At 34.7% G+C, this 12,950-nt stretch overlaps 1 protein-coding gene across 1 annotated transcript in view; it reads right to left on the bottom strand.

The window, feature by feature from the left end:
• Positions 1-992: 992 nt before the first annotated feature.
• The window catches only part of wdr74 (WD repeat domain 74), a 36,360-nt gene continuing 24,402 nt past the window's right edge, over positions 993-12,950 (bottom strand). Inside the window, exons 6-11 of the mRNA XM_028804432.2 lie at positions 8,321-8,422; positions 4,755-4,855; positions 4,415-4,470; positions 3,422-3,564; positions 2,337-2,393; positions 993-1,571 (exon numbers count right to left, since the gene is read on the bottom strand). Coding sequence (XP_028660265.2) covers positions 1,389-1,571; positions 2,337-2,393; positions 3,422-3,564; positions 4,415-4,470; positions 4,755-4,855; positions 8,321-8,422 — 642 coding nt within the window. The 3' untranslated portion in view covers positions 993-1,388. The remainder of the gene's footprint in view (positions 1,572-2,336; positions 2,394-3,421; positions 3,565-4,414; positions 4,471-4,754; positions 4,856-8,320; positions 8,423-12,950) is intronic.

Raw genomic sequence — 12,950 nt, 5'->3', positions numbered from 1 at the left:
TAAATAGACAGCAATACAATAAAAGGAAGTCCCCTAATAGCTCTAAAGGAAGCATGTCAGAGGGCTTCACTTCGTGTCTCCAACCTTACATCAAGTGTTTCTCTTTCCCTTCGACTACTTAATTTCATACAGTTTTCCTGAACACCTCTTTAATTCAATATCAGAATTACCATAATTCTCTCTAAGTTTCATTATAGAGTTTAAAAAAGGTACCTAGAAATAAATATTTATAAAAAATAAAACTTTCCTATCTATTTTCCCAACATGTCATTTTCCATTGCTGGGCCACAAGGAAACCAGATAAAAGACTCTTGCCCCAAGTACATTTTTCAAAATAGCCAGAGGAGGACTACTTTTAAGAAATGGTCTGTGTGATGAAACACTGGCTACAGCAATTATGTTAGAGAAACCCCCACTTCTTTTGGCTACAATGGCATAGAACCAGGTAAAAACATTAGTGAGTTATTAACATATACTTAGTCTACAGTATTGTGTAAAATGTCACTTAGCAATATAAATAAGCAACATGCAGCTTGTGCACCTTTGAAGGATAGGTTAATTTCAGCCACTAAACTATAACAAAGGAGCACACTGGTTGATATTATTGACATCTCCACTCTCCCTTTAGTCCACTTTTTTCTTTTTCCACTTTCATCTCAGGTCAGTCCAAAGAACATGTAGTGCTGATATCCGATCCTCTCATCATATCATTATATCATACTCTTTATGAAACATTTTGTCCCAGTACTCCAGTTAAAATGCTCCACGCTTATGTGTACCATGCTTCAGTGCTAAAAGGTTATGCTGCAATGTATTAATACTGTTGGAACTATGGCTTATAACATAAGGTTAAAGTACATCCACACTAATGATAATGGGATTAATACTTTCTGAATAATTAATATATATATATTAAAAAAAGCTGCACAACTGAGTCAATAGCTAACAGCATTTGTGACTGCTACCAACGTAACATGAAAATTAAGTATGAGTCATTATAATATAGGTTTAATTTTGTGCCAGTTGAAACTCATGTCACATAAAATTCAGAGTTCTAATCAGATATGCAGTTCTCAAAAAGTACCCTGCAAGCATCAGCAGTTCTTTATACATTTCTAGTAGCATTCCCACTTCAGAGGAAGTTTATCCTGAACAAGCCAACAAAATTCTTCTGTTCAGTAATGATATCCAAAAATTGATGTGGAAATCTTAGATAATTTATGTTACATAATTGATAATATCCCAAATACAATTCAATCCTTAGCCATGTTGCAACAGTTTTGTAAAAAGGAATATCACAGATGGCTTAGTTTGCAGAAAGCATCACTGATGTTAAAGGAAAAAAAAGCACAGTTTACAAAATAACATGGTTAATGAACATCTCACATTCAGGTTACTGATTTCCTTTTCTTTTTAGTTAAGGATGATTTGTCTTTTGTCACTGTACTTAATGTTTCAGTTTTTTTTATTTTCCTTTTTGTAGATACTTCATCAGTCACTGTGGGCATTGCTGCCCAGATGTCATCATCTTTCACTTCTTCTTGTGACTCTTGAACTTTCTCTTCCTGCTCCTGCAATCAGAAAAAAAAATTACCGTACACCACTGCTGAAAATCTAACATTAACACTTCTTCATGTAAACTTTTTTCAGTTTAATTACTTGTGCATCATGAGACAGGCAATTGGTTCAACTTATGTTGATCAATATTCAGTTATTATTGGCTTGTGGAATAAGGTCAAATTACAGCTCGACAAATTTAATATGAATGATATACAGTATATCAAGTATAAGACAGGAAAACAGAACTTAACTGAAGCTTTTTTTTTTTTTTTTTTTTTTTAAAGCATCAATTGTACAGGCAACAACAGACAATGAACTAAATGACATCCTATTGATTACTGACCTTTAAGAATACTATTATATTAAAACAATAACAAATGTAATGTAATAGTCCAATCATAGGGGATTAAGTATATACTGAATATTTAACTACTACGTAGCATTCTACTGGTCAAAGGAAAGGCTGTATTTAAACCTAATTATCTGATACAAGAAATAGAAAAAAAGGTGTGCTAAATAAAATTTTGTTTTTGTTAGTCCGCACTGTAAAATTATTCTGAATAGGAATTATTGATGATATAACAAGCATAAAATACAACATTTTCCTGTAGTATTTAAACAATTATGTTCATACAGTAGTTGGAGTAATCAATGTCTGGTTCTAATTAGCAATACTGATTTGTATTCAACCTCACTCACAGTGTTTCTGTTTACAATGTATTTATCAACCAAGCTATCCATACTAATAAAATATCCCAACAGTCTCCCAGACTCACTTGAATATTTTCTCTACTTGTCAAGAGCAGGCAGTTCAGTCTGGACTTCAAGTAAACCTGAAATCACATAAAAAGAGCACCGAGAAATGTTTAAATTAAGGTAGAATTTAACAATGTGATTGTTTCTTTCAAGCAAGATAAGCTACTGCTGCTTTTCTTATGCCAAAACAAATCTAGTCAAAAATAGCCAAATGCATAACTGCAATTACTCCAAAGGTTGGATTAAATGTTCCTTAGTACTCACAAAACACAGACTTGTCAGAAATAAATTTAATAAATACTGAAAGTATACAAAATACTAATTAAAAATACATATTCAGCAATATTTTTTTTATTTCCAACACTACAGAGGAACCATCATTCAATAAAATACCATTGTTTGAATCAAATACAACTTCTGAAGCTAAAATCTTCGCTCACTTAATGTTCCTGTTAGCCTGGGTGCTGATCTTACAATCTCAGGTTGAGAGCATGTGCTGATAGGGCATTGCTGCACCCACCACACAAGGAACCCCCTGGATTGGGACCTGAGTGCAGCGGGTGACACTTCAGCATCACATTGGAATGGAGGCTGGAGTGCCAATAAGCTTTCATAAAATAAAGTTTTTACACATTACACACACATTACTTAAAGGTAGTTTATTATTTCCTTAGAAAACCAAAAGGGAAAATGCAACATGTATGATTGTGCGTTATTCATAAAATAGAAAAAGATTACCAGAAAGCCCAAATTTTAGAGCTATATTCTACAATCCTTGTGCTATCAATAAATTGTATTATAATATTTAGAAAGCAACCTAGTAACCTGATGGCCCACAACACAACAGGGAAAGCTGCTAAAGTATGCTTATTTAGGACTTTGCTTGTATGAACAGAAAAGTTGGTAAAATGCAACCCATTGTCATATAATTAGTTTTTTCTTAATTTTACTTTACATTCCTTAACATTCCATTTACATTCCAACCTTAAAACACTTGATTTGAAAAAAGATTTATCATATGTAAATTAGCCAATAACACAGTTGAAAGATACTGGGGTCATTGCAACAGATGTACAGCTAGTATATCAATCATCCCAACACCTACCTTGTGCAAAAGGTGCTTGTCCTCCAGGTTATGGATTCGCAAGAATCGGTCAAGTCCACAGGATGCCACTAAAGGTAAAGAACGATGACACTGGAGAGCTCGCACACTACCAGCAAAGCCCTTGAGGCAGCGCAATAATCGACCTGACAAAAACATCACATACGTTAAGTAAGAGTCTTCAAGCTATTCATTGCCAAGACAGTAATGAAGTTCAAGGTTAACAAGGCTCCATCAATACAAACTGAACTTTGTGAAAATAACGGTCTCTAGATGATGGTACAACTCTATAAATTTCTACCCAACAGCTGCTTTCTGTATCTGTCAAAAGTTAGTTGCATAGTATTGAATAGAAGGGCAAATGAAGCACCTTCTACCAGATCATAAGACAGACATGCTGCAACTGAAGCTTAAAAAAAAAAAGATCTCAAACAGTTAGTATGCATCCTCTACGAATGTTCACTGACAATATAAGTATTAAAGTTTATGTAAAGATAGGTAGCACTTTTAATGATTATTTTTTCTAGCAGGTTTATGTATGGCTACCTCTATACCTACACTTCCACTGCTTCCATTTTAATATTTTCCTCAATATTTAATTTAATTATAAACATATGCTTATTGAAGCATGCCATCAGCCTTACTAAATGTTGTTCCCTTCATGCAGTGTTTTTTTCTGTATCACCCATACATGACAGATTCTAAACTATTTGTTACTAAAGAATGTTAGACATCTCTGCTAATACAGGATGAACATTCTTTTTGGCACAGATGCCAACTTTGTTGCATGGTAAGCAAACCTCAGTTCTTGAAAAACTGTACAAATATTCCTCTAAGTTATTGAAGTATCCTAGCACAAAATCAGGGCACCTGATCACTAAGAATTAACATCTGACTAAAATTCATCAGCAGTTAATCCTTAATTCATAAGCATAGAAAGTTGTAGCATTAATAAACAGAAGAATCGGTAACTGCTTTTTCATCAGAAAATCCTACCTTGTCGAAGGTCAATTACTGCTACTTGTCCTTGAGTGTTTCCAACAACTACTGAACTGAATAAAATAAAAGTGATCTATTAATACAAAATGAGTCAAAAGTATTAGTGATTTTAACTTTTTTTGTAATTAAATACAAGGCAGAATTAACTGCTACAAGCATTTCTCCTCACTTATTCCTACTAAAATAACTTCAAAAACAAGGGCATAAGACATTAGAAGAATATGGTCTATCAAAAAGTTTGCCAGCAAAGGCTGGCTTTGTCTTCACCAAATAAATCAGTCCAGTTAAAATATACAGTATATATTAGAAACAAGGCAATACCATTATTAATGCATACTTAGCATCAGAGGTCAGAGACAAGGCAGTGAGGGGATACTCTTCAAAGGATGTTTCCAACACTGGGCGTCTCTGTGGTAATGATGGATCATATAACCGAACCTAAAACATTACATGTTGATATTATTAATTTATATAAAACATAAATGTATAAATTGTCAATATAAAAACATGTGTAATGCCAAGCAATACGACAAAATCAAATTTACCTGTAGGTATACAGTCCTCTGTTTAAAGCACACATTTGATACTAGTTGAACAATAGGCTTGCTGAGTTTCAGAAGTTTGAGAATGACAGAGTATAACTTTATATATACTTATTATTTTGATCTGGTTAAAAATACCTCAAAAAAGAGGTAACATGGTTGTTGTAGGCATGATTTGCTGAACTAATATAAAATATCTTTGTAACAAGGAGTAAGACTATATATCACACCAACATAAATTTCGTGAGAAAGCATAAAAGATTCTAAGATTATGTGTATATAGAACACAGTGTCTGTAAAGCATGGCTAATCACTAAACCTAGACAGATATGAATGCATGATAACCATAGTTGTTTGGCAACAGACAAGGTCACTTTCTCACTGAAAAGCACAGACCATTACACCACTAATAGATTCCAGGTCCTTGGAGATCCCTATATCTACAGACTTTGCCTGAACTCCATATTTAAATTGCCACTCTGTTCTGTTTTCCTAGCCAGAAATCAAGAGGAATAAAATGATTACATCTCTGCACAAAACACACAACCATTTCTATTCACATAAACTGTGAACAAGCCATGTCAAGAATTTCTGTGTTGACACAATAGTGTTTAAAATGAAAAAAAGCAGCATTCCCAATTACTATTGGAGTCTTGTTAAAAGAAGAAACTGGATGGAACCCGTGTGGCTACCATAAGTTCCACCAAGGAAACTAGTGCTATAAACTTATGTAGAAAATTATTTAAGACTATTGAGGGCGACCTGGGATTTACAGTTTATATCTGGCATAGGTGGGTAATCTCACTGTGAGGTACTTATATTTTCCAAACAATTGTGTTGACCTAAATGCTGAACAGTAATTTACTCTCCTGTTTAAAAAAAACCTGGAGCTACAGAAACAATACCATTCTATTCACAACCTCAAACAGCAGCCAAACTTATTACTTGTTTGTCATTTCTTTGAGGAGAGTAGGAACTTCACTCTTTTAGATAAATTAATCACACAGCTATAACTTTTAGAAATATAACAGTTGATACAAGTGCTGAAAGTGATGTGAGGAGTATAGCAAGAGAAACAAATGATCTATTTAGAAGTATTAAATAAATAAACACAAAATACAAAAAAGGACAATATATATAAAAAATATTCCAAGGTTTTCAGCTGTCTAAACCAACTGCTGTTGAAAACTTCCAAAAGCAAGGAGATGGTCTTCGACTACCATAGGTCTAAACCACCACTGAAGGGGCTGATGTGGAGTGGGTCAAGACCTATAAATACCTTGAGGTGCATTTGGATGACAGGCTAGACTGGACAGAGAACACAAAGGCTCTGTTTAGAAAGAGGCAAAGCCAGCTCTATTTTCTGAGGAAGATGGGCTCCTTTAACATATGTAGGAAACTCCTGCAGATGTTCTATCAGCCAGTGGTTACCAGTACTCTCTTCTATGCTGGTGTGTGCTTTTGCTTGAAGAAGAGAGATGCGGATTGTATTGACAAGCTGATTAGGCGAGCAGGATCTGTGGTTGGCATGGAAATGGCAGAGTGACAGTGGTAGAGAGGAGGACACTATAAAAGCTGTTATCTATTTTGGACAATGAACATCACCCACTATACACCACCACAATTAAGTAGAGGGGTTTGCTTAGTGGTAGGTTGCTATCACAGAACTGCAATACGGACAGATACACTTTTCCCAAATGGGTCGGGGGGTGGTTGAGCTCAGTATCTATCTATCTACAGTATATCCTTCCTCAAACTATACAACCTTTCCAGTGACTGTCAGTAATAGACTTCATTTACATAATCTTAGACTTAGCAGTCACTGTGCACTAGTAACTCAGCAATACTAATCTGCAACTCACCCAGAGTCATAGGGGAAGGCTTAGGTATGTATGCATGATCAGACAACCAATGAGCACTCACCAAGAAATACAATGCATACAATATGACCTCAGGAAAAGAAGAAAAGCAGAACTTTTGGACTGTGCAAACAGATACGACTCAGGAATGCAACACTAAAACCAAAGTTTTTTTCCATACTAGGTAAAGCATTGAAAAGTCCAAAAATGTCAAACTGTAAAAGTTAATTTTTCATCTATCCATTTTCTTAGCTTTAAATTTTATTTTGTGCTTGCACACTATTAATATTAAAACTATAAAAACTTACTCATGCAAGTGTACCTGTCACATACATTGGTCACAAACTCTTACAGAAACTGGTTGTTATGGGCAGCTGTGCATGTGATTTCATGCTAGGAATTGGTGCATTCCATTTGTAGATGACTGATCAATGTGAGTAAGACTTGCTCCAGGCCACAATCCTAATGTTGTTTTCATAATTTCTCCTTTTTAAGCCATAATAAGATACAACATCAAGTGAAGACCAATTAACAGTATGTTACACACTACTTCAAAGCATCTGCGCAGTGAATTACAAAGCACCAAACAGTAATTATAAAATACCCATACAAAGTAATAGGAAACACCTTTGGAAAAAAAATGGGAGAAATGAACAATTGTGCAAACTAAAGCAAATCACCTGAAAACAAATTTAAATAGACACAATCAGCAGCTTGAAGCAATCTGTACCTTTACTTCTGTTCTTTGCAGCAGGATGAGTGGGGTTGTGGGGCTGGTGTATTTGCACAAAAAGAGACACAGCATGCACATTTGGAATCATATCTTCTAAAACTAAACATTAACCAGATACACATGCAATACCATAGTACAACAACCTTCAGCATTTTCCAAGCCTGGCAATTATTAAAACTAGAGAAACAAGAAATGAAAACATTTGCTTAATATTAAAAAGAAAGCAGTGCTTAATGCATGGCATTTCAAACAAAGAAGCTGTCCCACCAATCTCTTAAATCACGCTTTGATAAATATTTCATGTTACATGGAAAAACTATAGGCCACTTATAATATGATTGCTGAGCATAGCTGAAGACCAAAAAACAGCTCATACTGATATCTGGCTGGTTAACTTGTGCATCACTAAATGGAATACTGCATTCTGACATGTTGTCCTCTTTACACTGGGCCATTTCATTTATTTTTAAGACGGCACATAGTTCTGCATTTGTTCAGACATACACTTAGGTAAGTGTTGAAGCCTTAGTGCTACATTAAAAGCCAACAGCTAAATTGTGCCAAGCCTCAAAGACATATTAGCTATGAATGTTAAAAAACCTTGACCTAGGTTGGCTTTTAGGTCTCTCTAAATGCATTGTCTTCAATCTAGTTTATTAACCATGGTACAGCCAAAACATTACATAATTAAATCTTACAAACAAACATCTATGCCTTTATGAACTTAACTTAGAAGATTTTGAATAAGATAAAAATAAAAAATTCATACCTGGTGGTATGCTGTGCATGTGACCACTTTGTCAGATTCTGGTAAAAACTGCAAGTCTCGAATCCACACAGGCACACGCAAATCCAGCCAATCATTAGCAACCTGCATAAAGAAAATTTACATAACATAAGGGCTAAGTGTAGTGGCTGCTTGGGAGAGGATGCAATGACAATTTAATCAGAATGTCTCATTTTTTTCTTGGGGGGTTATTTTAAGAAATGCTCTAATATGGATCACAGTTTCCATTTAATTCAATAGTGAGCATTGTTGTTGCTATATTTTATTACACAAGTTCATAGACAAATTACTTACATACAACAAAAAGATTTTAACGTCACCAATGTTTTTCTCTCTCTCTTTCTTTGTATTACATATCTTTGATGATGTTTGCTCAACAATGTAGTTTAATCACTTGATCAACCCATGTAACTACATTTGCTTTTTGTTACTTTTAAAACTGTTAATAACACTCCTCTGGAAAAAGGTGCTAACTCTGCATAAATGTTTTGTTACATTAACAATATTATGTCCCAACTACAAGCTACTAAGTCTGAAAAAAGAAAAGAAAAAGAAAATGAATTACGGCAACAACAGCATGTGAAGAAGATCCATGAGTAGAAAATTTAAAGTAAAAGGTAAGAATGAAATATTTATATTTTTATATATATATATATATATATATATATATATATATATATACACACACACACACAGTGGAACTGCGGGTCACGAACGTCTTGGACCACGTACAAATCGGGTTACGACCAAAAAGTTCGCCAAACTTTTGCATCTGTTCATTACCACACACTCAGGTGACAAACAAGCCAGTTTCCCTTCCGGTTCATACGCGCTGATGATTTCTGCACGTGTTCAATCTCTCCCTGTGCAGCGAGCGAGCAAAAGAGAGTGTGAGAACATGAGCGAGCGCGAGCAGAGTGAGTTTACTATTACACTGTGCATTCTATGGTATAATTAACTATTTTTGTGCTTAAAAATCTTTAAAAAAATATATATTTACATACAGCTCATACGGTCCGGAACAGATTAATTGTATTTACATACAATCCTATGGGGGAAATTACTTCAGGTCACGACCAAATCAGGTTGCGACCAGAGTTTTGGAACGAATTACGGTCGTGACCCGAGGTTCCACTGTATATATATTATATATATATTATATAAAAAAATTTTGGGTTGAGGCTAACACCCCCCCCCCACTATGCAATTTTTTGCTATATATTGCCTTTGATTCTTGTAAGTCTAAGCATTATCCTCTGATGAAGGCCCCTGATAGGGGCTGAAAGCTCAGGAATAAAAACTACTTTATGATACGTGATTATTTTCTCCCTTTATGGATCTCCAGCTGCATATATATATATATATATATATATATATATATATATATACTAATAAAAGGCAAAGCCCTCACTGACTGACTCACTCACTCACTCACTCACTGACTCACTCATCACTAATTCTCCAACTTCCCGTGTAGGTAGAAGGCTGAAATTTGGCAGGCTCATTCCTTACAGCTTACTTACAAAAGTTAGGCAGGTTTCATTTCGAAATTCAAAGCGTAATGGTCATAACTGGAACATATTTTTTGTCCATACACTGTAATGGAGAAGGTGGAGTCACGTATCGCGTCATCACGCCTCCTACGTAATCACGTGAACTAAAAACAAGGAAGACATTTACAGCACGAGTCACACACGGGAACGAAGGTAAATGACGTTAATTTTTGACTGTCTTTTAATACTGTGTAAGCATACATATTAACACATGTGCAATTAAACGTGTGCATTTACGGGGTGATTTCTCAGGCTTAAAAGCTCACCTTTTATCAAACGCGGGAAGAAAGGTAACTGAAGTGGTTCACTGTCTTTTAATACTGTGTAACCATACATATTAACACATGTCCAATTAAACGTGTGCATTTACGGGGTGATTTCTCAGGCTTAAAAGCTCGCCTTTTACTAAAAAGGTAAATGCAAAACTATTTTCAATCAGTTTATTGAAACGCTCCCATTAAGGATTGCAATAACATATTCGCGAGATAAAAGAACGAAGTAGGGGGAAATGGAGGAACAGCCGCAAACAGCGAAGAGCAAAAAATTAATTAAACAATTGAGAACGGAGCGAGTTAAGCATGCAAGCATGTTCATAAGGGAAACAAAGCACGGTGTAAAACGTAACTTTAAATTAAGTTTATAGAAACGCTCCCGCTGCGGATTGCAATAACATATTCGCGAGATAAAAGTTTAATGAGAACACACGAGGTATAAACGAACCACACGCCGTGGCGCAACGTTAGGGGCAACAGTTTCAACCATTCTATGATCTGCTTCTCGCAACTGAAAGACGGCACATGGCGGATGTTAGCCGACTTGCTGACCGCAACGTTAGGGGCTTCAACTATGGCGCTGACGCCACATCTCAGTGCCAACACTTTGCAGACTGTACTTAAAAGACACGCCCTCCTCACTGGACACTTAAAAACACCAATCAAACTAACGATGACATCAAGTATTACCCAATCAAAAGTAGGAACGGAGGCATCTTCATAAAATGCGTGTGGGATGATTTGCATGAGACGCTGCTTTAAAAAAAAATGATAAAAAAAATACGGGATAAATCCCGTCCAGTATTGATTCAAAACGGGACGCGCAATTTCATTCTCAAACGCGGCACGATTCCGTATTTTAAAGGACAGGTGGCAACCCTACAGTGCCAGGTAACCACCCATACAATCATATTGTGATTCAGACTAGGAATGCAATGAATGTAATTACCCCGATCTACATACAAGGCGAAAGTCTTGCAACATTCAAAGATGATGGTTTGGGATAATTAGTACTTATTAAGTACACCATGGAACATAAAAGAGCTTATGAAGCCTTGAACCGAAAAAAGCAAGATCTCAGAGATCGTAAAAAAAAAAACGAGGTAATGTCGTTTTACTCGCTGTAGATTTTAGTCAAACATTACCAGTTATTCCACGAGGTAGACCAGCAGATGAACTCAACGCGTGTTTAAAATCCATGCTTCTCCCACGGTCGGTTATATGTCGCGTGTTCTCGGGTAGGTACACCAAAAAATTTATACATTTAAGCATGTAATGGGCAAACAAAAAATGAGGTATACCCGAAGGCACTGCAGTAGTACTCAATGTAACTTTACTTCTTAAATGTTAATGTTTTACTGTTTAATAATTTATACGCTTCTTATATATTGTTCAAATTCTTTTATCAAAATACCAGTGACAGCGCAATGCACGATAACATGGAGTGAATACACCATACGCATCTGCCCACGGCCGCCCTGGTGTGCGCAGATAGGAGTTGATTCTAAAATAAAATAAACATAAAAAGAGTAATACAATCATCACCCATAAAGCGGATAGCAGACGTGACGTATTATATGTGTACCAGATTTCAAGTCAATAGGTGAAACGGTTTCCAAGCTACAGGTGATTTAAAATCCTGGACAGACCAACGAAAAGCCACGGTAGCAAATTATAGAAGAAGATTTTACTGTTTAATAATTTATATTTATATGAAATGTGCTTCTTATATATTACTTCATATTCTTATATGATAATGATGTTAATGTTGTTTATATTGATTTCTATGTTATTGTAAGTGCATCTATGTGTGTATATGTATGTATGTATGTGTATATATATATATATATATATATATATATATATATATATATATATATATATATATATATATATATATATATATATATATAAAATATATATATAAAAAATATATGTGTATATGTATATAATATATCTCTATATGTGTGTGTATATGTGTATATGTATATATATATGACAGCAACACTCATAACAATGACAACACAATTACATTGACAATCATGTTACGTTATTTTTAAAATGTTTCCTTTACTTTTTCATAACCTCTTTAACACACTACTTCTCCGCTGCGAAGCGCGGGTATTTTGCTAATATATATATATATATATATATATATATATATATATACACACTGACTCAATTCACCTTTACCATTTCATGTGGACACTGGTATTCTTGACAATCTATGCAGATAAAGGTACACAGAAAATAATATAAAATAACTATTTTATTATGGCCGTAAAACATTGATGTAAAAGCAGCATAAAAATACATCAAACTGCTCTGTTAAAAAGTGATGAGACTTAAAGTTCTCCAGATAAAAGTGACACCCAAGGTTTTATCAGTAAATTGTTAACAAACCAATAGATTAAAAAAACTGTCTTAACATTTGTGGGCATATCAAGATTTGATCTTCAGTCAAACAGTATATACAGATAGTATAACAAATATAATGCCTGATCTACATTTTGTAGTAAATTGTAGAATTTAAATAAACGTAAATTTCGCATTTGAAAAAAGTAAGTACACCCCAACATTCATCATTATCTCAAATTTGAATCAGTTACACCATTCACCATTATTGAGGACCTTGGAGGAACCTCTCTTATTTAAACCTCAGATGTTTAGTTTGGTTTGCTTTTTGCTATTAAACTGTGTGTAATCACAATATCTAGATTGAAAGAGCTCTCTGAGGAAATAAAGATAACTGAGGCTGGGAAGGAATTTAAAGATCTCCAAACAATT

This window comes from Erpetoichthys calabaricus, chromosome 1 (assembly GCF_900747795.2).
Source record: "Erpetoichthys calabaricus chromosome 1, fErpCal1.3, whole genome shotgun sequence".
Classification (NCBI taxonomy): Eukaryota; Metazoa; Chordata; class Cladistia; order Polypteriformes; family Polypteridae; genus Erpetoichthys; species Erpetoichthys calabaricus.
The sequence above is the reverse complement of the archived record's forward strand: the minus strand, read 5'-3'. Positions and strand labels throughout refer to the sequence as shown.